Raw genomic sequence first — 25,338 nt, 5'->3', positions numbered from 1 at the left:
TCCGACGTATCTTAGGCCCCGTACTCACGACCAAACATGTCTGCTGAAACTGGTCCGCGGACCAGTTTCAGCAGACATGTTTGGCCGTGTGTAGGCACGAGCGGACCATTTTCGGGCGGATCGCCATCCCTCGCATGCGTCAAATGACTTTGACGCATGCGTGGAAGCATTTAAAAGGCAGGCCTGCCCACGTCGCCGCGTCATTGTCGCGGCGACACCGCGTCATCGGAGCGGTGACACCGTGGACACGCCCCGCGTATTGTTTACGCGCGGAGTTCTGTTCGATGGTGTGTACAGCCATCGAACAGAAGTCCCCGGGCAGACATGTCCGATGAAAACGGTCCGCGGACCGGTTTCATCGGACATGTCTGCTCGTGAGTACAAGGCCTTAGGCAGTTGTTCCGAAGTGATTGTGAGCATGCGCACTGAGATGCGCCCACGGGACGGCGCATGCTCAGTTGGCGATACGTATCTGTCTGGCGCTCGGCCCATCATTTGCATGGGGTCACGCCTCATTAGCATGGCTCACGCCCACTTCCACTTATGCCGACTTACGCCTGAGAAACCCAGCGCTGCGTCGGCGTAGCGTAAAGGAGATACGCTACGGCGGCATAAATATGCGCCAGTGTCTGTGAATCTACAAACTAGGGTATATTTTTTTTTACGTTTTTATTTTTTTACTAGTAATGGCAGCGATCAGTGACTTATACGAATACCTAACTGACATCTTTGACACTTTTTGGGGACCAGTGACACTAATACAGTGATCAGTGCTAAAAAAAATGCACTGTCACCGTACTAATGACACTGGCAGGGAAGGGGTTAACATCAGAGGCAATCAAAGGCTTAAATGTGTCCCCTGGGAGGGTTTTCTCACTTCGGGGGATGTGCTTGTACTGGGGGAATGTAAAGATCCGTGTTCCTGAAACACAGGATCAACACATTCCCCTCTCACAGAACGGCCATCTGCCTTGTTTACATAGTCTGCCTTTCTCCTGAACAATCAGCGGGTCCCAGCAGACATTACATCCGCTGCACCAGCTGATTGACATCAATCAGGCCAGCCATCACAAATTTTGGGGCCCCCTACACAGCTTTAAGCAGGGCCCCCCTGGAGCAGAGAACTGGGGGGGGGGGTGCTGACAAAAAAATTTTAATTCCCTAATGGGGACCATCGGGCCCCTTACAGGTCTACTGCAAAAAAAAAAACGGGAGGGTGGCCAGCCGGGCCTGTAAGGGGCCTTGGGGACCATGGGGCCCCTTACAGGTGTAATGCAAAAAAAAAACGGGAGGGGGCCATTTGGGTGTAATGCCTGTACCCCCCTGATGGCAGCCCTGGCTTCAATTACAGCTGGAGCAGGTCGCCGATGATGCGTGCGTCCCAGACCGGGAAGTGTCAGATCACGTACTGGGTATGTGATCTGGCGCCGGGCGGCCGCCATGCTACGGTTAATCTACAGAGGGCGGTCCGCATCTGGCTAACATGTAAAATGTATAATTCTGCAGAAAGTCATACTTTTGAATCCCTCATCTCTAGGTTTGTCTAGTTCCTCATAGTGCCCTTATATGTATGTTACGTTCTTCCGTAAATCAATCCCTTAAATCTTTAATACAATTTCTGCTTTTTCTTCTCTCCGTGTTTTGCTCATATCCTCTTCCTTTAACCTAAAATACATTCAGACCATAAAACAGTGACAACACATCCTCTGCTCTCCAGCTACCGCGCCCTGTTAGGAGAGATGAGACCCTTCATTGTGATCTGTCTGTACTTTCTAGGTGAGTGATAAAAACTAATTATGAAATTATTAATTATATCAAATTTGTGGCCAGCCTGGACTATGAATGTTTTTTTGCAATTCCTCATCTTACTAGAAGTGTGTTTTTTTTCCCATGCAATACATATTTGACCACTTGTGGACCACCCACCATACATTTACTGCAGCAGGGCAGCTGCTCTGTGCCAGATCACATACCTAGTACCTGATCTGACACTTCATGGTCTGGGGCACGCGCCGCCGGCGAGCCGCTCTTGCTGTGAATTTACACAGCGAGAGCTCAGCTGCAGGGCACCGCGGACTGGATGTCTGCCGGTGCAACTCAGCTGAACTGGCCGGTGCCCGGATTACACAGGGCACTGGTAAAACGACAATCTGGGGCAGATTTGCAAAAATCCCCACCCGCTCCAGGTGGGTATGTGGAAATGAGGCTCTCCTCAGAATGGAAGCAGCAGGTTCTGACTAAGCATATAGCAATTAGGTAAGGGAAGGTTTTGGACAGCCGCACTCCAAAACAAAATTGTAAAAAGATTTCAGAAGTACAAGCCACAGCAGAGTACAGGACAGAAAATCTGATGCGTTTCACACTTTCAACAGTGCTTAATCATAGGTGTATGATTAAGCACTGTTGAAAGTGTGAAACGCGTCAGCTTTCTGTCCTGTACTCTGCTCTGGCTTGTACTTTTGAAATATTTTAATAAAGGCAATGGAGTGTGGCTGTCCAGAACCTTCCCTTACCTAATCTGGGGCAGATTGACGCTCTGCCAGAAGGGAAGGCACAGCAGAACCATGGATCCTGGCCTTACCCTAGTCCAGTGCTTCTCAACTCCAGTCCTCAAGCCGCCCCAAAAGGTCATGTTTTCAGAATTTCCCTCAAATAACACGGCTGTGGTAATTACTAAGGCAGTGAAACTGATCAAATCACCTGTGCAAAATAATGGGAAGCCTGAAAACATGACCTGTGCGCCTTGAGGACTGGAGTTAAGAAACACTGGAATAGACGCATACCGACCAATGCCGATGGTACCACCAGCTGAATAACCACTTAGCTCTTGTGGTCTCTAAAATTGTTACATTGTATTTCTTGCTAAAGAAATATGTTTTTCAAAGGCTCCATAGCACCATTTAGAAGTCACAATGCAATATTTTAGTACTGTCCATAAAATAACATTTGTTCAGAAGAGAAAAAAGTCTGAAGCCTCGCACACACGCAAGGTTTTCTCAGCAAGAACCAGCAAGAAAAACTGCTGGCGGAGCTTTCTTGCCGAGTAAACCGAGCGTCTGTACGAGGCTTTGCGGTTTCTCGTCAAGAAAACTGCCCAGAATCTCGATGAGAAAAATAGAGAACCTGCTCTCTATTTTCTCGTGATTCTCGGAAGTGTTTTCCTGCCGAGAAACCCGAGCGTCTGTATACTTACCTGTCGCCGTGGAAACCGGCGCATGCTCTAAATGACTTTGACGCATGCGCGGTAGCTTCCAAGGCATAGGTAGGGTGAAGCAAGATGGCGGCGACGGCATACAATGTTACACACAGAAATCCACGATCCTGCTCAGTTACTGGGCACGCGCATCAGGTTCCCAGTGACGCGGAGGGTGCGTGCGCCCCCTAGTGGCTCAGGAAGGGGAGGACGTCATATGACGTCCTCCCAGGACGAGAGGCTTATCTTCCCGCGCGGTAGACAAGCAGTAAAAATGTTTCTGTGGGATCCCACAATCTATAGTTTTTACCCCGGGAGAAGGAAAGTACATTGCTTGATTCCCTATCAGCACAGTCGGTGTTGGAGGGGGAATCCCTCCCCATTGCACTATTGTATTCTGACAACGAGAGGTTTCCCCGCCATTAGAATCCAATGATCACTGCTGCCAACTATAGCCAGTGGTAGTGGTCTTATGGAAAAAACACAACAGGCTGGTTGTACTGAAGTCAAACATTAGATCGACTTCAGTACAACCATGCTGCCCATAGATGGATCGACAGTACTGATATTAAATCTCACTTTATCTGCTCATTTCAGGGATCACAGGATTTCCCAGGTGTGTCTATCAGGTAAAAACTCGTACAGTGCAGTCTGGAGGATCTGTTACCATTCCATGTTCATACTCCGACCCCTGGAAACTGGAACAAGATCTACAAATCATTTGGAGTGAGACAAATGGAGAATATTGTTCCTCTGCTGCGGACACAATCATTTCACCTTCTGGAAATGTTACAGAGAAATATAAGGGAAGACTCTTCAGAGAGAAGGATCCTAACAGGAATCAGACTGAATACATCACAATTACAGGACTGGACCCAACGGATGGGCCTCGATTTTGCTGCCAACTATACAATATAAGATATAATGAAATATTCAAGGGCAGTAAACACGGCACTCTTCTGCAATTTCCAGGTAAAAATATCTATCTATCTATCTATCTATCTATCTTGCACTAAATCTGTAGGTAAAGAAGGAGAACTCAGTGGCGTAGTTTGGGTTATCAGAGCACAGGGCACAGCAAGTAACCCGTGGACTTTTAGAGAGAGAGAGAGAAAGAGAGAGAGATAGAAAAAGAAAGCAGGGGGAGACAGAGGGAGAACTGGGAGAGACAGAAAAAGAGAGAGGGAGAGAGGGAGAGAGAACAAAGAGAGCAGGGAGAAAGTGCAAGAAGAAAGAGAGAGCACAGGGGAGAGAGAGAGGGAGAGAGAACAAAGAGAGCAGAGATAAAGTGCAAAAAGAAAGAGAGCGCAGGGGAGGAGAGAGAGGAGAAGAACAAAGAGAGCAGGGAGAAAGTACAAGAAGAAAGAGAGAGCACTCAGCACAGGGGAGGAGAGGGTGAGAGTGGAGAGAGAGGGAGAGAGAACAAAGAGAGCAGGGAGAAAGTGAAAGAAGAAAGAGAGAGCGCCGGCGTGGAGAGAGAGAGAGTGAAGAGAGAGTGAAGAGAGAGAGGGAGAGAGAAAACAAAGAGAGCAGATAGAAAGTGCAAGAAAAAAACAGAGAGCACAGGGGAGGAGAGAGAGTGGAGAGAGTGGAGAGAGAACAAAGAGAGCAGAGAGAAAGTGCAAGAAGAAAGAGAGAGCACAGGGGAGGAGAGAGAGAGAGAGGAGAGAGAACAAAGAGAGCAGAGAGAAAGTACAAGAAGAAAGAGAGAGCACAGGGGAGGAGAGAGAGAGAGTGGAGAGAGAACAAAGAGAGCAGGGAGAAAGTACAAGAAGAAAGAGAGAGCACAGGGGAGGAGAGAGAGGGTGGAGAGAGAGAGGGAGAGAGAACAAAGAGAGCAGGGAGAAAGTGAAAGAAAAAAAAGAGCACAGGGGAGGAGAGAGAGTGGAGAGAGAGTGGAGAGAGAACAAAGAGATCAGAGAGAAAGTGCAAGAAGAAAGAGAGAGAACAGGGGAGGAGAGAGAGAGAGAGAGTGGAGAGAGAACAAAGAGAGCAGGGAAAAAGTGCAAGAAGAAAGAGACAGCGCATGGGATGAGAGAGCAGGAAGAAAGAGAGGGGAGAGAGAGCAGGGGGAGAGGGAGCAGGAAAGGAGAGAGAAAGTGGGGAGAGAGAGAACAGAGAGCAGGGGGAGATAGAGAAAAAGAGAGAGAGAGCAGGGGAGAGAGAGAGAGAACAGGGAGAGAGAGTGAGAAGAAAGAGAGAGAGCATGGGAGGAGGGAGAGTGCAGGTAAAGAGAGGGGGGAGAAAGAGGAAGAGAGAGAAGGGGGGAGAGAGAACAGGGAGAGAGAGCAAGAAGAAAGAGAGAGAGAGAACAGGGATTCAGGAAGGAGAAAGAGAGCAGGGAGTGTAACGGAACATCCCACACTCCGCTTGAGTGCTTCCGTCATATACTGCTTCCTATCAGTCTGGATATAGATATCAGATATTCCAGCTGCTCACAAGCACACAACGAGAAGAGACTTGTTTGTCTGCTGAACATGGAGTGTTTAATAGAACCAAGAATACAACCTTATATACAGTTAAAGAGGAGGTAACCAGAACATAAATTAACATGAGTTAATTAACTAATCATTTACCCAGACTAGGCGACTCATAGATATGACCTTTCAGGGTAGACGTCACGTCTCCTCGCTCACCTGCTATACAATATACATTATCATAAGTGTAAACACAGGACATCTTCACACAATAGCAGGGTCAATTAGCACAGAGAATGGACAGATGGCTGGAGGAGGTGGTATTAGCATCTCCTTACACTGTATGTCCCAACAGTATGAATCAGTCACTCTAATATGGGATATACTGGGTCCCCAGGCATACAGCTCACAAAGAGCACCGTTCCCCCAAATGCCAGGGCCCATGATCACAAGGCAGGAGGCGAGCATTCAGCCCCCTCCAAAAGCCTCTGTCCTAGGTGAGTCTGTCACAGGGAGAAAGAGTGAGAGCACGAGAGGAGAGAGAGAGAGAGAGAGAGAACAGGGAGAAAGAGAGAACAGTGAGGGAGAGAGAGAGGGAGCAGGGAGAGTGAAAACAGAGAGAGAACAGGGAGAGAGGGAGAGAGAGCAAGTAGGGAGAGAGAGAGAGAGAGAGCGGTGAGAGAGAAATCAGGGAGAGAGAGAGAGAGCAAGTAGGGAGAAAGAGAGCGGTGAGAGAGAAAGCAGGGAGAGAGAGAGAGAGTTTTCAATCCAGATCCCCAGAGACAGGAAGTGCTATACATAAGGAACATACAGAGACAGGAAGTGCTATACATAATGTAGCACCTCCTAGTTTGCTACTAGTGGTAGTGCAGGTAAATTATAGCTGCCCAGGGATAACTCTAAATCACAAAATCTGGAATATTTATTTGTGAATTGAGTCCATTATCCTTCAAGAATCACTGGATAGACTCTGGAAAGTGATGGTGAAGCGCTGTGAACTAATAATAGAAGGGGGATCTCAATACCTAACAAGTAGGTAACCCTAAAGTGAAATACATAAATAAATAAATAAATAGATACTAGGTGACTATTACAGGGAAAGAAAGGTGAATAAACAACATATAATGTGAACATAAAGTGACACGAATGTACCAGGCTGGATGAACCAGAAACACAGTGGTAAAGGTGCACGGATGTGAACCAAATAGTAGCTTACACAAACTAAAATAACTGTGTACAGAAACAGTGTATAACAGAAATACGTGAAAAATTGTCTATTTAAAAAAGTGACATCCCAGAAGACAGTCCGGTGTGGCACGAATGTACCAGGCTGGATAAACCAGAGACACAGTAGTGAAGGTGCACGGATGTGAACCAAAATAACTGTGTACAAAAACAATGTATAACAAAAATGCGTGAAAAAAAGTCTATTTAAAATAGTGACGTCCCAGAAGACAGTAGGCAAACTTTGGTGCGCACACCTCTTGTGGTACTAGATGCTCACCTCAGAGCCATAGCACGGATGGCTCAAAGTACCAAACAATGTCTCCCTAGGGGGTGCAGTCACACGGATTGAGGTTGAGATGAAGGGGGCTCCTCATCAAATATTCATACAAACATGGAAGCAAAAATAAATGGATAATAGCATAATCCTGTGGGAAACCTTGGAAATGATATATCGCATATACACGCACTCACATTGAGGCTGTGGATAGTGGACCTATCTCCACGAACACCGCGTTCGTATCCGGAACTGGTATGCTGGAGGATCACTGACAGACAAAACAACTCTCACTTCCACCTTCTCTGTATCTTCCACCTCCTGTCCTTAGTATCAGCCAGTGCTCAGGGGGTACAAGATGGAAGAAAAGAGAGGAAGGCCCATGGTGCAGTATCTTGTGAAATTTATTAGAGTACAAGTAGCAGCAAAGTAAAAACTCACATTTAAAATTGGGGCAGAAGCAAAACACCTACGAGCGGTGAGCTCGTCTCATCGCCGTCGGTCTGTGTCGGCTCTGTAACTCCTATTCCCTTACGTGTATTCGTCACATCACATGACTTCTTCAGGGGATAACGCAGGGTGTAAGCAATAGGCTTAAATAGGCTGTAAAAACGTCTATTAAACTGGACGTCCGTCGGCCATTTTGTTGTAGCTCAATGTAGTATACCTATGTGTTACTAACGTTGGACAGGACGCCATGATACCTAGGTCTTAAACAGAAAAACAAACCAGGCAGCAATGTACACATAGGGAACGTATACATGGGCCACATACCAAAAAAAGAGATTTTTAATACAGCTTACCTGTAAAATCTTTTTCTTGGAGTACATCACGGGACACAGAGCGGCATTCATTACTATATGGGTTATATGGAGTACCTTCAGGTGTAGACACTGGCAATCTTCAAACAGGAAATGCCCCTCCCTATATAACCCCCTCCCATAGGAGGAGTACCTCAGTTTTGTAGCAAGCAGTCCTCCCAAAATGGTCCTCAAAAGAGGGGTGGGAGCTCTGTGTCCCGTGATGTACTCCAAGAAAAAGATTTTACAGGTAAGCTGTATTAAAAATCTCTTTTTCTTTATCGTTACATCACGGGACACAGAGCGGCATTCATTACTATATGGGATGTCCCAAAGCAATGCTTACAATGAGGGGAGGGAGAACATCTCCAAGACAAAAGGATTTAATTTAGAGATATACTCAAATCATAATAAATCCAACTTATTTGAGAAAAATAATCTTAAATTTTAAATTTAACTCAAAAAAAGAGGAGCCCCCGGAATCCGAGGGTCTCAAACTGCAGCCTGCAGCACTGCCTGCCCGAAGGCAGTATCAGTATTCCTTCTTACGTCCAACTTGTAGAATTTTGTAAATGTGTGGACAGAAGACCAGGTTGCCGCCTTGCAAACTTGAGCCATAGAGATCTGGTGGTGCGCTGCCCAGGAGGCGCCCATGGCTCTAGTAGAATGAGCCCTTAATGATACTGGAGGAGGCAACCCTTTCAAGCCGTAGGCCTGAGTGATCAATTGCTTAATCCACCTAGAAATGGTGGACTTTGCAGCTGCCTGCCCCTTCTTGGGCCCATCCGGTAGAATAAACAGGACATCTGTTTTCCGGATCTTCTCTGTAGCTTTAAGATAGGCCTTCATGGCCCTGACAATATCCAAGGTATGCAGCAACCCTTCCTTTCTGGAAGTAGGTTTAGGGAAGAAGGATGGTAATACCAAATCCTGGTTCAAATGAAAACTGGATATGACCTTCGGTAAGAAGGAAGGATGAGGGCGGAGAACGACCTTGTCCTTATGAAATATAAGATATGGTTCCTTACAGGATAAGGCTGCCAGTTCCGAAACTCTTCTTGCGGAAACTATGGCAACCAAAAACACCAACTTCCTTGTCAGTAGAACCAAAGGAACTTCAGCCAACGGCTCAAACGGTTGTTTCTGTAAACTCGACAGAACAAGATTTAAATCCCACGGACAAAGCGGGGATTTAACTGGAGGTTTAATACGTAAGACCCCTTGAAGGAAGGTCTTAACCAGCGAGTGGGTGGCCAGTGGCCGCTGAAACCACACTGACAGGGCAGAAATCTGTCCTTTGATTGTGCTTAATGCCAATCCTTTATCCACTCCTAGCTGGAGAAAACTTAAAACTCTATCTATGGTGAACTTGCGAGGAAGCCATAGCTTGGACTCGCACCAGCCTATATAGGCCTTCCAGACCCTGTGATAAATCACCCTAGAGACCGGTTTCCTGGCTCTGATTAGGGTAGAGATTACCTTCTGAGACAGACCTCTACCCCTGAGAATCAAGGATTCAGCTTCCAGGCCGTCAAATTTAGATGCCGTAAGGCAGGGTGGAGGATCGGACCTTGCGATAGCAGGTCTGGCCTTAGAGGCAGAGTCCAAGGGTTTCCCACTACCATCCTTAGGATTAGTGAGTACCAAGCCCTTCTGGGCCATGCTGGAGCTACCAGGATAACTGGTATGTGCTCCACCCGGATCCTGCGCAGCAGGCGGGGTAGTAACTGGAGCGGGGGAAACGCATAAAGAAGCTTGAACTGATGCCAAGGGCAAACCAGAGCATCGGTTCCGCAGGCCATCGGATCCCTTGAGCGGGACATGAACCTGTCTAGCTTCTTGTTGAGTCTCGATGCCATGATATCCACGTCCGGCACTCCCCATCTTTGGCAGAGTGCTTGAAAGACTTGTGGATGCAGAGACCATTCCCCCGGCCATAGAGTCTGGCGGCTTAAGAAGTCCGCCTGAAAGTTGTCCACTCCGGGAATGAATACTGCCGATATGCAGGGCACATGAGCCTCTGCCCATAAGAGAATCAAGCTCACTTCTCTCTGAGCGGCCTGACTCCTGGTCCCCCCTTGGTGATTTATGTATGCCACTGCCGTGGCATTGTCTGATTGAATTCTCACCGGGAGCCCCTGCAATTTCGACGTCCAAGCCCTGAGGGCTAGTCGAACAGCTCTGAGCTCCAAGATGTTGATGGGTAAAAGCTTCTCTGGCTTTGCCCAAATACCTTGGCGAGTGGAACCATCCACAATCGCTCCCCAGCCCGTCAGGCTGGCGTCTGTGGTCACTATCTTCCAAGCCACTGGGCTGAAAGATTTTCCCTTCAGTAGATTCTGAGGGTCTAACCACCAACACAGACTTTGCCGGACTCTTGATGAGAGAGGCAACGGGATATCCAAGGCCTGTGGCCTTCTGCTCCATGCTGACAGGATGGCTGCCTGCAGGATGCGAGTGTGGCTCTGGGCGTATGGCACCGCCTCGAAAGTAGCCACCATCTTGCCTAGTAATCTCATACATAGGCGAATAGTCGGTTTTTTCTTGCTTAGAACCAGTAGGATTAATTCCTTGATGGCTTTGACCTTCCTCAGAGGTAGGAACACCCCTTGTTGTTCCGTGTCTAATCTCATGCCGAGATATTCCAACTGCCTTGTGGGCTGGAATGTTGACTTTTCTTGATTTAGGACCCAGCCGAACCTCTCGAGGTATTGGACCGTGAGGGCCACTGCTCGTTCCAAGCCGGGAGATGAGTGGTCTATGACTAGGAGGTCGTCCAGGTATGCTAGGATCGTGACCCCTTGGATCCTTAGCTTGGCTAGGATTGGAGCTAGAACCTTCGTGAACACCCGGGGGGCCGTAGCCAACCCGAAGGGAAGCGCCACGAATTGGAAATGACGCGAAGCCACCATAAAGCGTAGATATCTTTGATGTGGCTGATAAATTGGAACATGAAGGTAGGCATCCTTTATGTCTATGGACGCCATGAAGTCGTCCTTTTGGAGTGTGGCAGCTGCTGACCGCACGGATTCCATCCGAAATGAGCGGACCTTTAAGTATGCATTTACCATCTTTAGGTCCAAAATTGGCCTGACATCTCCATTGGGCTTTAGGATGATGAATAGGTTGGAGTAGAAACCCAGCCCCTGTTCCAGGACTGGTACCTCTACTATTACTTCCTGGGAAAGTAGATGATCTAGAGCCGACCTTAATGCGGCTCTTTTCTCCAGATCGTTTGGAATCCTCGACTCCTGGAAATGAGGAGGAGGAAACCTTAGGAACTCTAGCTTGTAGCCTGTGGCCACGGAAGACCGTACCCACTCGTCGGGAATGTTGGCTTCCCAAATCTCCGAAAAGAGTCGCAGCCTTCCCCCCACCCTCGTGGGTGGGGGCGCCCCTTCATGAGGTAGACTTGGGGGCTGGTTTTGCTGGCTTGCGAAACCACTGCCTCTTGCCCCTAACAGCCTGTCCTCGTGATCTGCTGTTGAAGCCGAAGTTTGTTCTTGCAGGAGGCCGTCGATACTGCTTGGCATTAGAGGGCCCCTGCCCAGGGGAGGACTGTCGTTTAAACGCAGGTCCCTGAACCCTCTTCTTAGTTGGCAAGAGAGTACTCTTGCCGCTTGAAATGGTCTGAATGTATTTATCTAAGTCTTCTCCGAAGAGCCGTCCTCCATGGAAGGGAAACCCTGCCAGGAGCTTCTTGCATGGGGGCTCAGCCTCCCAGCTTTTTAACCATAAGAGTCTTCTCATATGGATAAGGGATAATGATAAACGTGACGCTTGTTGGATAGAATCCTTGATTGCGTCTACCGTAAAACATATGGCCTTAGGGACATCCGAAAATTCTTCTGCCTGCTCGGCAGGAATAAGTTCAAGCATTTGCTTAAATTGATCCGATAAAGCTTGAGCGACTCCAATCGCAGCCACGGCTGGCTGTACTACTGCCCCTGCAGAAGTGAAGGAGTTCTTAAGTAGGGCTTCCAAGCGTCTATCAACTGGATCTTTGAAAACCTGTACGTTTTCTACAGGACATGTTAACGATTTGTTAACACATGAGATGGCTGCGTCTACTGCAGGAGAAGCCCATCTCTTGGAAAACTTTTCTTCCATAGGATATAAGACAGAAAATTTCTTAGGTGGAAAGAAAACCTTGTCTGGTTTGTTCCACTCTTGGAACAAGACTTCCTCCAATAGAGGATGGATCGGAAACACAGCACTGCTTTGAGGCGCCCTCAGTGAGCCCAAAGCTGAAACCGTGGATACCTGGAGATCTGGTACAGGTAGGTTGAATGCCTTATGGACCAAGTCCGTCAAGCCCTGAATCCACCAGCTCTCCCTCAGGGAGACTGCCCCAGACTCCTCTGTATCCGGATCTTCGATCCCTGAACCTACCTGGTCTCTGTCCAAGAGGTCCAATTCCCCAGAGGAAAGGACCTCCTCTTCCGAGGGTCCGCGCACGGGTGACGGAGATCTATTCCGCTTACTACCCCGCATGGCTGCGGCTATCATTTCTCCCATGCTTCTCCGCATCTCATTTAAAGAGGCGAGTAACACCTCCTCCGTGACCACCTTAGGGTTGGGTTGACTCGCGTCAGCTCTAGCCCCAGACCCCGATGGCCCAAAGGCTCCCTGTGGGGAAAGCAGCGGCATAGCTCTATCCGAGACCTCAGATTCTGCGGGGGAATCCCCACCTTTTGTACCCTCTGCTCTTGATGCCATGGTACAATACCGAGGTACACCTGCTACTTATTGGTACCTGGGACTTATAATAGTTAAATGCCCAAACACCTGTTTGGGGAATAAAAAATGTTTCCTCTACCCTAGATGACACCTTCTTTTTTTTTTTTTTTTTTCAAAGAAAAACTTTTCTTCTTTTTTTTTTCTTTTTTTTTTTTTTTTTTCAATCTAGGCAAGAAAAAACATTCTATCCCCCTGAGTAGTATTGCCAAAGAAAAGACTATGAGATGGAAAAGAAAACCAGCCTATTCCTAGGCTAAACCACAATCTTCTGAAGACTGTAGTATTCTTTCTGGCCACTGTGTGTCCTCAGCGCCCCGTGCTTCACTCCAGTCCTTCCTCCCTTAAGCCAGAGAAATGAATGAGCTGTGGCATCTAAGGAAGGGCCGCCCCTTCCTTTAAACCACTGACCCGCCCTTCCCCCCCAGCTAAAACGGCGCCAAATGCGTCTATAACACGTGCACGCGCACCGCGCGCGCGCCCGCCGACGGGGGGGGGGGGGGTTGGGAGGAAGGGCCTCTCTGTTCCTGCAGCCGTAGGCCTGGAACACACGAGGAGGTCAGCGTTTTGCCTGCCTTGCAGGCATGAGGGAGAGGACTGGATAGAGCATCGCCTGGAGGCTTGCAGGTAAGCATAGCTCTCTGACACACACATACACTTGTACATAAAAGGCCCCACTCACAGCTTTTGCAACACTACCAGGGAGGTCACTTTTTATGGGGAAATATAACATATAGAGCCATCCTATCTTCATGATATGTGACTGGTTTGCCAGATGCAATGCATAACCTTTAGGCATGTCCCCTGTGACCTCCCAGAAAAAACTTGCTAAGAGCCAAGCCCCGCAGGTTTTTTCCCCTTACTTACCTGCTCCATGCCGCAGGACTTTGCCAAGCAAGAGGTCCAATCTTCCCCCATCTCCGTGGGGATGTCTAGACCTTCAGGCCCTGGGAACCTTCTTCTTCCATGAAGGATCCACTGTCCTGGGCCCATACAGCACCCTGGCAAACAGAAAACATTAGGCGCCCCAAAGGTTTTCTAAGTTCTGGGCCCAGGGTCCAGCTCTCTTAAAAAGAAAGCATTATGGGCTATACCCCAAGGGTTTGGGGTCCGGTTACTGACCACTTTAGCGCGCAGGCTTTTTTGGACAGAACCGGTAGCTCACCTAATCCCAAGGATGCGGAGGCAAGCTAAACCATGACTAACACCTAAGACACTGGCGAAAAAACTGGAGGTACTCCTCCTATGGGAGGGGGTTATATAGGGAGGGGCATTTCCTGTTTGAAGATTGCCAGTGTCTACACCTGAAGGTACTCCATATAACCCATATAGTAATGAATGCCGCTCTGTGTCCCGTGATGTAACGATAAAGAAAACAAGCCATAATAAGTGCATTGCATCTTATTGCAGACGGAAAAAACGATATACATGGGGGACAGTAATGACTGGTAAAAATACTATAATTAGACAAGTATAAAAGCATGGGTGAACGATACAGGAGGCTGTGTATAAAGCAATTAGGTGGCTGCCAAATTGAAACCAACACACCTCTCACAGCGCTACAGCTTAGGAGACTGTTTGTAAAAAAGTATATAAATGGGACACAGAGAGGATACCAAATTTAAAAGCCAAGACACCTGGAGGTAGGTAGTCGGGCATGAATAAAAACACATAAAATATATATAAAAATATATTGTAAATATAAAAACAGCTATGTTCAATTGAACAATAGGTGTGGTATAAAATAAGTAGAGGAGCTCCAGAGCGGACATGTCTGACGACTGGGTATAAATACAGACAGATATATGACATATATATATATAAAATATATATAAGACAACCATATGGTAACAGGGTGGTTACTGGATAGACTCTGCCATCTACAAATGTAACCCTCTTTGTTAAGGCCCGTATATCCACATATAAATGCATACCTTTAACCTATTGTATTTGTTTAGAAACAGAATATATCACTCAGCTGGATGAACTGATGGCTGTTTCAAGTGAAGAAGTTGTCATCCCGTGTTATTACTCCAAAAACACCTTGGATCTTACAAACGTCACCTGGAACTTTGCGGACAGAGAACTCAATCTCTGTACCGATGTGTCCATATTTGAAAGTAGAAACGCACATCAATATGGTGGGGGTCGGTACTCTTTGGTCAATTTCACTCAAGACGTCTCGCTGCGCATTCATAATCTTCATGTAAATGATCAGAGAAGTTATTGCTGTGTCATCTCTACCTCTACCGCAAGAGCAACACTCGAAAGTAAACAATTTACAAGGCTGGTGGTTGCAGGTACAAATACAGAACACTATTAATTTCTTCCGAATCTCTGATTAACCTCTTATGAATGACCCCACGCAGATATACTGTGGCAAGGCGGCCCTCCTGCGCAAAATCACGTACCTGTACGTGATTTCGTGCACGGGGTCTGGGGTGCTTGCGCTCGCCCCTGGCGACCCACTCCTGCTGTCATTGGACACAGCGGGAGGCAATCAGTGGGGTCCAGTGGACCCAATGTCCACCAGCACCCTCTGATCATTCTCAAGAGAGGCAGAACACGTTCTGTGAGAGGGAAAGATGGAGATCCAGTGTTCCTGCTGTTTTTTTCTTATGTAGCTCTTATTCCTGGAGGTGCTGCTGATGTACAGGATCCCTGGTGACTAGTGATAATGACCCTTGGGCCTCATGCATACTGAAAAACGGCAGTAGTGTAGCCGCATTAGGCAAAGTCCCCACCTCTTAGGCTCTTACTCGTGTGGGAGCCCTCTAAATGGGGTATATACACTCAGTAGTTAAAAGTCACTATTTATCCCCTCCCAGTAGTCAGTGCTGTACCTGTTGGCTGCCAGTGTTGGGGCCCAACCTATGTTGGAGCACTCTTAAACATAGTTTTTATCATTCCAACAAAAAGGGCAGTATTTCTCAAAACCAATCTCTGCGGGTTCCAAATTGGGGCAGTGCAGTCCCTAAGAGGAGAGTGACACTGGGTATTCAAAGCAATGAACATATCACCAGGCTGTCTCCTACAATCCCTGAAGGAGACGGTGTCAACTCTGAGCACTGAAGCAGCAATTCCAGGCAAAATACCCCTACAGATGATCCAGGTACAGATTTCCTCTCCCACAGCCCTTCTGCCCTGAGGCATGGTCCACTGCACACAATTGACTGTGTCTCAGGCAACAGCTTCTGGATGGGCGCCGCATTGCAGTCCCACTTCGGTATCCTAGGGAAGCACTGACACTCAGAAGTATTACTGGTCTCAGCAGCAGCACCGGTCTCTCCATGTGATCACCAAGTCCCGAGCCCTGGATTTCCAGTCCTTTCCCCCCCTTCCTCAACAGCACTTCCTTCCTTGGACTTGTAGTTCCACAATGTTCTTTACGTGATCCACCTATCCACCTGGGAACTACACCTCCCAGCCTTCTTTGCAGCTCCCAGCAGTCTTTCCTCTTCTGGGGATTGGTTTAACATTTCCTGGTTAGTGCTGCAGAAAATCACTGCCCTTCTGTTGCTGTCCCAGGCATTGGGCAGGGCTTCAGGGGGCTGCGGGTGCAGGTGCGGCCTTTCAATGTTATCTCTCCTTCTTCCTCTTCCTCTTGCCTTGCATGGCCACTCTATACACTCACAGTGGGGAAGAGGGAAGGAAAGTCACTGCAGTAGGGGTGGTGTGTGGATGACTGTCTGACAGTCCAGGTCGTGCCGCTGCCTTGCAAGCAGTGTTGCGTCTGGGCTACACTTAATTTTGAATAATGGGGGAAGGATTAGAACCCATGTCAGGTTTTTACTGTGTTCTATGTTTTTCAGTTAGGCCGGCCATACACGGTTCGAATCTTGGCTGGTTCAGCAGGAACTGGCTGAGATTCGAACCATTATTGGGCAGACCGAATGTACCAAGTTGTTTGTCCTGCTTATGCCTAGACATGTGCAATTCGTTTAGTTTCTAATTATTTTTTTAACGGAAATTCGGAAATTCGTTAATTTCGAATTTTCGTTTTAACAAATTTTTTATTTCCGAATTTTCGGACTTCCGAAAATTTTGAATTTCCGAAAATTTCGAATTTCCGAAAAATCGAATTTCCGAATTTTCGAATTTTTCAATTTCCGAATTTTCGGACTTCCGAAATTTCGAGTTTCCGAATTTCTTAATTCCCGAATTTCTGGATTTTTAATTTCCGAATTTTCGTATTTCCGAATTTTTCATTTCCGAATTTTCGTATTTCCGAATTTATTTTTTTAATTTTAAAAATCCTGAATTTTTGAAATTTCGAATTTTTCATTTTTTATTTTCGATTTTTTCAATTTTAGAAATTTCGATTTTTTTTTTACATTTTCAAATTTTTCATTTTCGATTTTCAAAATTTCGAATTTTTCAATTTTCGAATTTTCGTTTTTTTCAATTTCGTATTTCCGAATTTTTACATTTCCGAATTTTAAATTTCGAATTTTCTTTTTTTTTTAATTTTCGAAATTCCAAATTTTCGAAATTTCCAATTTTTCATTTTTTATTTTCGAATCTTTCAATTTTAGAGATTTCTAATTTTAATTTTTTTTTTTTTTTTTTCGAATTTTTCATTTTCGAATTTTTAAATTTTCGAATTTTCTAATATTTTTTTTTTGGAATTTACGATTTTTTAATTATAGAAATTTCGAATTTATGAATTTCCGAATTTTCTAATTTTCGAAATTTAGAATTTTCGAATTTTTCATTTTCGAATTTTTCATTTTCAAATTTTCGAAATTTCAAATTTTTCATTTTCAAATTTCGATTTTTGGAATTTTTCATTTTTGAAATTTCGATTTTTGAAAAATTTGAAAATTCGAAAAATAAAAAAATGTAAAATTCGAAAATTAAAAAAATCAGAATTTTCGAAATTGTGGAGTTTCCGAATTTGTGGAATTTTCGTTTTTTTGAATTTTCGAATTTTAGAAATTTCGAATTAAAATGTTTTCGTACTTCCGAATTTTTTCATTTCCGAAAATTACTTTTTGAATTTTCGTTTCATTCTTTTTTTTCGGAAATTTTGTTTTTTCGTTTTATTCGTTTTTTGCTTTTTCGGAAATCCGAAATTTTTCGAATTTCCCGAATTTACGAAAAAAGCAAAAAAACGAATAAAACGGAAAAAAAACGATTTTCCCGAATTTACGAATTTACGAAAAAAAAACGAATGAAACAAACGGATTTTTTTTTTATTTTCCCGAATTTCCAAAAAAAAAAAAAAAAAAAATAACATAAACGGAAAAAACGATTTTTTTGGCAGTGCACATGTCTACTTATGGCTCATACACACAACCGGTTTTCCAATCTGGAAAATGGCCATGACAGCTTTTGGCTTGGAAAACCCTCCGTGTGTATGTTCCATCGCAGTTTTCCCGACAGGAAAACCGCCGGGAATCCCGGCTGGAAAAATTAGAACATGTTCTCTTTTTTCCCACCGGAATTCCTGGTGGTTTTTAAGCCGGCAGTTTACCTATGGGGAAAACCTGCGGTGGAGCATACACACGGCCGGGTTTCCCAATCAAAGCTCTCATGGCAGTTTTCTTGCTGGGAAACCCGGCCCGTGTGTATGAGGGAAAAAGCTACCGAGCATGTCCTCGGTTTTCCCCTCGATTTTCCTGGTGGACTTTTTACGGCGGGGAAAACCGATCGTGTGTACAAGGCATTAGAGAGATTTCCCCTCACTTCCTGCCCTGCTGAGAACATTTTACCAGACAGGAAGTGAGGGGAAATCTCCAACAACATAGAAAGAATCATAAATACGTTTGTTTAGCAGAGTAGAGGAAGGCTTAGATCTTTGTCACAGGACATGAATGGAGGGTCAAATCTAATCCTTTCCCACTCTATCCAAATCCCACCAAAAATTTGGGCTGTTCAAAAATGTTAAAGCGGTGGTTCACCCTTAGAGGGCACTTTTTCCCCTTAGATTCCTGCTCGTTTTCTCTAGGGGAATCGGCTATTTGTTTTAAAATATGTGCTGTACTTACCGTTTACGAGATGCATCTTCTCCGTCGCTTCCGGGTATGGGCTGCGGGACTGGGCGTTCCTTCTTGATTGACAGTCTTCCGAGAGGCTTCCGACGGTCGCATCCATCGCGTCACGATTTTCCGAAAAAAGCCGAACGTCGGTGTGCAGGCGCAGTATAGAGCCGCACCGACGTTCGGCTTCTTTCGGCTACGAGTGACGCGATGGATGCGACCGTCGGAAGCCTGTCAATCAAGAAGGAACGCCCGCTCCCGAAGACCCATACCCGGAAGCGACGGAAGAAGATGCATCTCGAAAACGGGTAAGTACTGCTCATATTTTAATACAAATAGCCGATTCCCCTAGACCAAACGAGCAGGAAGCTAAGGGGAGAAAAAAAAAAATGTATAAATGGGTGAACTCCCGCTTTAATTTCAAGGTGTACTGAAAGAAATATGGGCCCGGATTCAGGTACGACTTGCGCATTATTTGCGGAGGCACAGGGCAACAATTTTGCCCTACGCCCCCGCAAATAATTTGCGCTGCCCTCGATTCACGGAGCAGTAGCTCCGTAAATTGCGATGGCGCGCCTGCAAAATTGCCCGGCGCAAGCGCGCGCAATGTAAATGATCCCGCCGGGGCGGGAATCATTTAAATTAGGCGCGCTCCCACGCCGAGCGTACAGCGCATGCTCCGTCGGGAAACTTTCATTTGCTTCAAAGTGAACGTGAATGGCGTCCAGCGCCATTCACGATTCACTTACGCAAACGACGTAAAATTCGAACATTGCGACGCGGGAACGCCGGGTATCCTATAGCATTGGCTGCGCCTGCTATTAGGATGTGTAACCTTACGCGAAACCTGACATACGCAAACTACGTAATTTGCGTACGCAGGGCTCGCGCAACGTTGTGAATCGGTGTTAGTATGCAATTTGCATACTATACACAGATCACAATGGGAGCGCCCCCTAGCGGTCATCGCTAGAATGCAGCCTAAAATCTGCGTGGCATAAGAGCCTTATGCCACGCAGATTTTAGGCTGCAGTCGGCGTAACGAGTTCTCTGAATCAGGAGAACTCGTTACGCCGGCGCAAGTCAGCAATTGCGCTGCGTAACTATGGTTACGCAGGCGCAATTGCTACCTGAATCTGGGCCATGGAGCCTACCATTTCTGAGCTCCTTCTGCCTTCAGTGCTTTCTAATTCTATGGGGTTGATGTACTAAAGGCAAATAAACTGTTCACTTTGTAGAGGTAGTTGCACTTTGCAAGGGAATTACCCAAAGAGCCTAACCACTTCCGGACCACCCGCCGTCGTTTTACGTCGCTACTTTGAAGAGGAATACCGTCGTCATGGTAGCAGCTAGCTACCATAACCCCAGTATCCTCTTCAAGAGCGGGCGGTCCGCTTGAAGATAAAAGTGGTCTCTGTAGCAGATTCGCCGCAAGATCACTTTTATCGGTGGCGGGAGAGGCCGCCCTCCTGCCGCTCTCCGGTGCCCTTCGCCGCTTACTGGAGCCGTCGGATCCTCTCCCTAGGCTGACATGGAGACGAGTGAGGGGAAGATGCCCCCCCCCCCCCCACTCTCCATATCATTGCAGGGTGGAAGCGACGTCAAAACGTCACTTCTGCCCAATGCTATTAAAAGGACATTTTTTATTGCATTTTTGTGTAAATATGATATGTGATGTCTTTTTGACCCCAGATCTCACATTAGAGGTCCTGCCATGCTTTTTTTCTATTACAAGGGATGTTTACATTCCTTGTAATAGAAATAAAAGTGACCCATTTTTTTTAAAGAACAGTGTAAAAATGTAAAATAAAAGGTAAAAGAAATAATAATTCGTTATTTTTTTAAACGCGCCCCGTCCCACCCAGTTTGCGTGCGGAAGCAAACGCATACGTGAGCAGTGCCCGCACATGTGAGGTATCACCGCGATCGTTAGAGTGAGAGCAATAATTCTAGCCCTAGACCTCCTTTGTATCTCAAAACATGCAACCTGTAGATTATGGGCTAGATTCAGCAAGCAGATACGGCGGCGTATCTCCAGATACGCCGCCGTAATTTCAAATCTGAGCCGTCGTATCTTTACGCCGATTCTGAAAGGCAGATACGTTAAAAAAATAGGCTTCCTCCGCCGACGTAACTTGAATACGGCAGCATATAATTGTGTGCAATTTTACGCTGGCCACTAGGGGCGCTTCCGTTGTTTTCGGCGTAGAATATGCAAATGACCTAGATACGCCGATTCACAAACGTACGTACGCCCGGCGCAATTTAGTTACGTCGTTTACGTTAGGCTTTTTCGGCGTAAGGTTACTCCTGCTATTAGGAGGCGCAGCCAATGTTAAGTATGGACGTCGTTCCCGCTTCGAATTTTGAATTTTTTACGTTGTTTGCGTAAGTCGTTCGCGAATAGGGCTGGACGTAATTTACGTTCACGTCGAAACCAATACGTCGTTGCGGCGTACTTGGGAGCAATGCACACTGGGATATGTACACAGACGGCGAATGCGCCGTTTGTAAAAAACGTCAATCACGTCAGGTCATCATACATTAGCATAAAACACGCCCCCTCATCCACATTTGAATTACGCGCGCTTACGCCGGCCCCATTTACGCTACGCCGCCGTAACTTAGAAGGCAAGTGCTTTGTGAATACAGCACTTGCCTCTCTAACTTACGGCAGCGTAGCGTAAATATGATACGCTGCGCCGCCGTAACTATGCGCGCCCCTACCTGAATCTAGCCCATAATCTTTTAAATGTCAACTATGGAGATTTTTTAAAGGGTAAAAGTTTGTCGCCATTTAACAGCGGGCGCAACTTTGAAGCGTGACATGTTGGGTATCAATTTACTTGGCGTAACATTATCTTTCACAATATAAAAAAAAGGGCTAACTTTACTGTTGTCTTATTTTTTAATTTAAAAAAAGTAATTTCTTTCCAAACAAAAGTGCGCTTGTAAGACCGCTGCACAAATACGGTGTGACAAAAAGTATTGCAACGACTGCCATTTTATTCTCTACTGTGTTAGAAAAAATATATAATGTTTGGGCGTTCTAAGTAATTTTCTAGCAAAAAAAAAAAATGTTTTAAACACCAAATCTCAGAAAGAGGCTCGCTCCTTAAGTGGTTAAAGAGGAAGTAAATCCTCTCTAAAAAAGTAAAAAACACCCTCCAAGACAAAGGCATAATGAGCTAGTATGCATAGCATACTAGCTCATTATGAATTACTTACCTGACATCGAAGCCCCCCCAGCGGTCCTCGGACACGTCCTCCGTCGCCACCATCTCTCCTGGAGTGACTTCCAGGTATCGCGACTCCGGCGCTGTGACTGGCCGGAGCTGCGATGACGTCACTCCCGAGCATGCGCATGGCAGCCGACTGTCAAGGCACGATTGCCGCTGTAAATGGCACGCTCAGTGCGCCTGCGCCCGATGTCTACGGCGCATGTGCCGTAGACACAGGTCTCAAAAATATTCCAATTGCACACCTTCCAGGAAATTGCACATCTTCGTCAGGCAAAAGATGATCATCTTTTGCCTGACAAAGAGGTCCTGTGCAACCTCGAAACATTGTTTTTTTGGATCGCTAATATGCATAACATTTTTGGACGTTTTTTAAATGATCCTTGGTGTGTTGGCGAATATCCGTAGACACAGGTGCCGGCATTTTCTGCAAATATCTCCTAAACCTTTTAGGTTTGGGAGATATTTGTTGCACCTGCAGGTAAGCCTTAAAGTGGAGGTTCACCCTCAAAACAATTTTTGACATCACACGGAGCCGCGCCATCCTACCGACAGAATGCCGGTAGTTGGTTTTTTTTCTCAGCACATACCTCTTAATCACGATTTTGACCTCACGGCGATCCCGCGGGAGTGGGCGTTCCCAAGCACTGCCTGTGATTGACAGGCTTCCGAACGGCGCATACTGCGCGTCACAGGTTGCCGAAAAAACCGAACGTCAGTGCGGCTCTATACGGCACCTGCGCACCGACGTTCGGGTTCTGTCGGCAACCTGTGACGCACAGTATGCACCGTTCGGAAGCCTATCAATCACAGGCAGTGCTTGGGAACGCCCACTCCCGCGGGATCGGGTCAAAATGAGGTCAAAATCCTGATTAAGAGGTATGTGCTGAGAAAAAAAAAAAACACTGGCATTCTGTCGGTAGGATGGCGCGGCTCCGTGTGATGTCAAAAATTGTTTTAAAGGGTGAACCTCCACTTTAATGTAGGCTTACCTGTAGGTTAAACCACCCAAAATTGGAACTTCCGCTTAACCCACTCCTCGCCCCCTTACATGCCACATTTGGCATGTAATTTTTTTGGGGGGTTAGTGGGGGCTTCAGGAGAAGGGGACTTCCTGTCTCACTTCCTCCTTCCGCCGAGGGGCTGGTAAGGCGAATAGCTTAATCGCCTTACTGCAGCCCCTTCCTGTAGGCGATCGCTTGGGACACATGACAGGTCCCATGCGATCGCCTGTCCAATGAGAGAGCGCAGCGCAACTCGCGCATGCGCAGTGGGTGCCCGGCCGTGAAGCCGAAAGCTGTCATGGCTGGGTGCCCACACTTAGGATGAAGACGCCGGCCGGCGAGGGGGGAAGAGGAGCGGAGCCCCGGCCGGCGCGTCGCTGGAACGTGGAGCAGGTGAGTGTATGTTTATTAAAAGCCAGCAGCTACACTTTTTGTAGCTGCTGACTTTTAATAAACACAAAAAATGCCTGGAACACCCCTTTAAAGTGGTTGTAAAGGGTTTACAACCACTTTAATGCATGCATGGTTGACATTTAGCATCCAATAATGTGCCAGCAAAATGCTGTTTTTAGTAAACTGTTCCTTGCATATAATTGGGGTATTTTTTACAAAGTCACCACATTCAATAAGTTCTGGGCCAAATTGCAAGCGGCAAGGATGTGAAATTCCCTTCCACAGGCGGTGGTCTCAGCGGGGGAGGAGCATCCATAGTTTAAAAAAACTATCAGATAAGCACCTGAACGACCACTACATACAGGAATATACAATGTAATACTGACATATAGTCACACACATTGGTTGGACTGGATGGACTTTTGTCACCTACTATGTAACTATGTAACAACTTCTCTTGCAAAGTGAACAGTTTATTTGCCCTTAGTATATCAAGATCTGAGTTCACTATGGCCAAACAACACCCAGCAATTAGATCTTGCTAAGTAAAACCAGGAATTGATTTTATTGTTTCACATATATGCAGGGCCGCTGATAGGCCAGTACAGCTGGCCCTGTTGTACCGGGCCCGGCCTGCAGGGGGGCCCAGGCTACCTGAACAGATAACTAATGTAGAAAAATAAAAGCACATGCGTTATGGCCCATAAGTGCCACCCATGGCATGAAAAATAAATATCACTTGTAGACAAACCTGCACTTTTGTTTCAAGGCAGGGTCTGGGGAGGGGCCAGGGGTGGGGCTGAAGGAGGGACCAGGGGCGGGACCAGGGGTGGAGCTGAAGGGGGCCCCCGTCAGGTAGGCTGTACAGGGCCCCATGATTTCTTTCAGCGGCCCTGCATATATGGATTGGCTTATTTCTTCAACATTTTCCTCTAGATTACCAACCATCTTGGAATCAGCTGACTAATGAGATCTCAGTAGAAGAAGGACATTCAGTGATCCTTTCCTGCTCCTACACCCTTCCTAGTGATCGGTATACAGAGAGAGATGTAATGCGGGTCAATGTATACTGGAGAGTGGAGAATGTAACCGGACCGTACGCCTACCACCCCTACCAGGAAATGGTTCATTCTACATATAGACATCGGACATCCATAACAGGGATGACTAATCTAATGATAAAGGATGTGATGAAGGCAGATGACACTTCATTTTATTGCTTTGTGGTAATCAAACTGTGTGCAAGTTACAACCAATATGAAGATAAAATTCAGTATGGAGGAGGAACCAGACTAATCATTAAAGGTAAAGTTAAGTGCTCCTAACCCCAAATGTATCATTTTAATTTATGTCTGATGCCAAGAATTAAAGCTGAACTCTGGGATCCTGACCACTTCCCAATCCCAGCTCCTTTTCCCCATGTACAGCAAAAATTCATTTTTTCTTTTTAAATGAATGCCTTACTAATGTAGCGCCCTGTTTCTTTTATAGCTGGTGCTGCATTAAATTTTAGAGGGTGGTCAGAGATTTAGTTGCCTCTGACCGTGTTATTTTTGCCAAATTTGGGTTTCTGTTCCAGCCATGGCTGTACTGTGAGTGACCACTATTGCTGTCTGGGGTGCCTTTTTTTTTTTTTTTTTTTTAGAAATGTCGCATTTTTTATTTTTTATTTTCGAATTGAAAAATTCGAAATTGAAAAATTCGAAAAAATCGAAAATTCGAAAAAATCGAAAATTCGAAATTTCGAAAATTATAAAATTCGAAATTTGAAAATGAAAAATTCGAAATTTTGAAAATCGAAAATGAAAAATTCGAAAATCGAAAATTCGTAAATTCAAAATAAAAAAAATGAAAAATTCGAAATTTCTAAAATTTTTCAATTTTAGAAATTTCGAATTTTTCATTGTTTTTATTTAGAATTTTCGAATTTTTCATTTTCGAATTTTTTATTTTTCGAATTTACGAATTTTCGATTTTCGAATTTTTCATTTTCGATTTTCAAAATTTCGAATTTGTCATTTTCAAATTTCGAATTTTTCAATTTTCGAAATTTCGAATTTTCGATTTTTTCGA

The 25,338-nt window shown here is 45.9% G+C and overlaps 1 protein-coding gene across 1 annotated transcript; it reads left to right on the top strand.

Moving 5' to 3' along the window:
- Positions 1-1,624: 1,624 nt before the first annotated feature.
- LOC120933540 lies at positions 1,625-24,681 on the top strand. The gene is made up of 4 exons (XM_040346799.1): positions 1,625-1,776; positions 3,791-4,165; positions 14,607-14,948; positions 24,202-24,681. Exons 1-4 carry the CDS (start codon positions 1,740-1,742, stop codon positions 24,588-24,590), a joined length of 1,143 nt encoding a protein of 380 aa, XP_040202733.1. The 5' UTR covers positions 1,625-1,739; the 3' UTR covers positions 24,591-24,681.
- The last annotated feature ends 657 nt before the right edge of the window (positions 24,682-25,338 follow it).

This window comes from Rana temporaria, chromosome 3, assembly GCF_905171775.1.
Source record: "Rana temporaria chromosome 3, aRanTem1.1, whole genome shotgun sequence".
Classification (NCBI taxonomy): Eukaryota; Metazoa; Chordata; class Amphibia; order Anura; family Ranidae; genus Rana; species Rana temporaria.
The sequence above is the reverse complement of the archived record's forward strand: the minus strand, read 5'-3'. Positions and strand labels throughout refer to the sequence as shown.

Excerpts from the sequence above, each read along its gene's own strand:
- LOC120933540 (XM_040346799.1), top strand. The coding sequence starts at position 1,740 with ATGAGACCCTTCATTGTGATCTGTCTGTACTTTCTAG. Across the intron at positions 1,777-3,790 it reads GATCTGTCTGTACTTTCTAG|GGATCACAGGATTTCCCAGG; the intron begins GTGAGTGATAAA and ends TGCTCATTTCAG. Across the intron at positions 14,949-24,201 it reads TACAAGGCTGGTGGTTGCAG|ATTACCAACCATCTTGGAAT; the intron begins GTACAAATACAG and ends ATTTTCCTCTAG.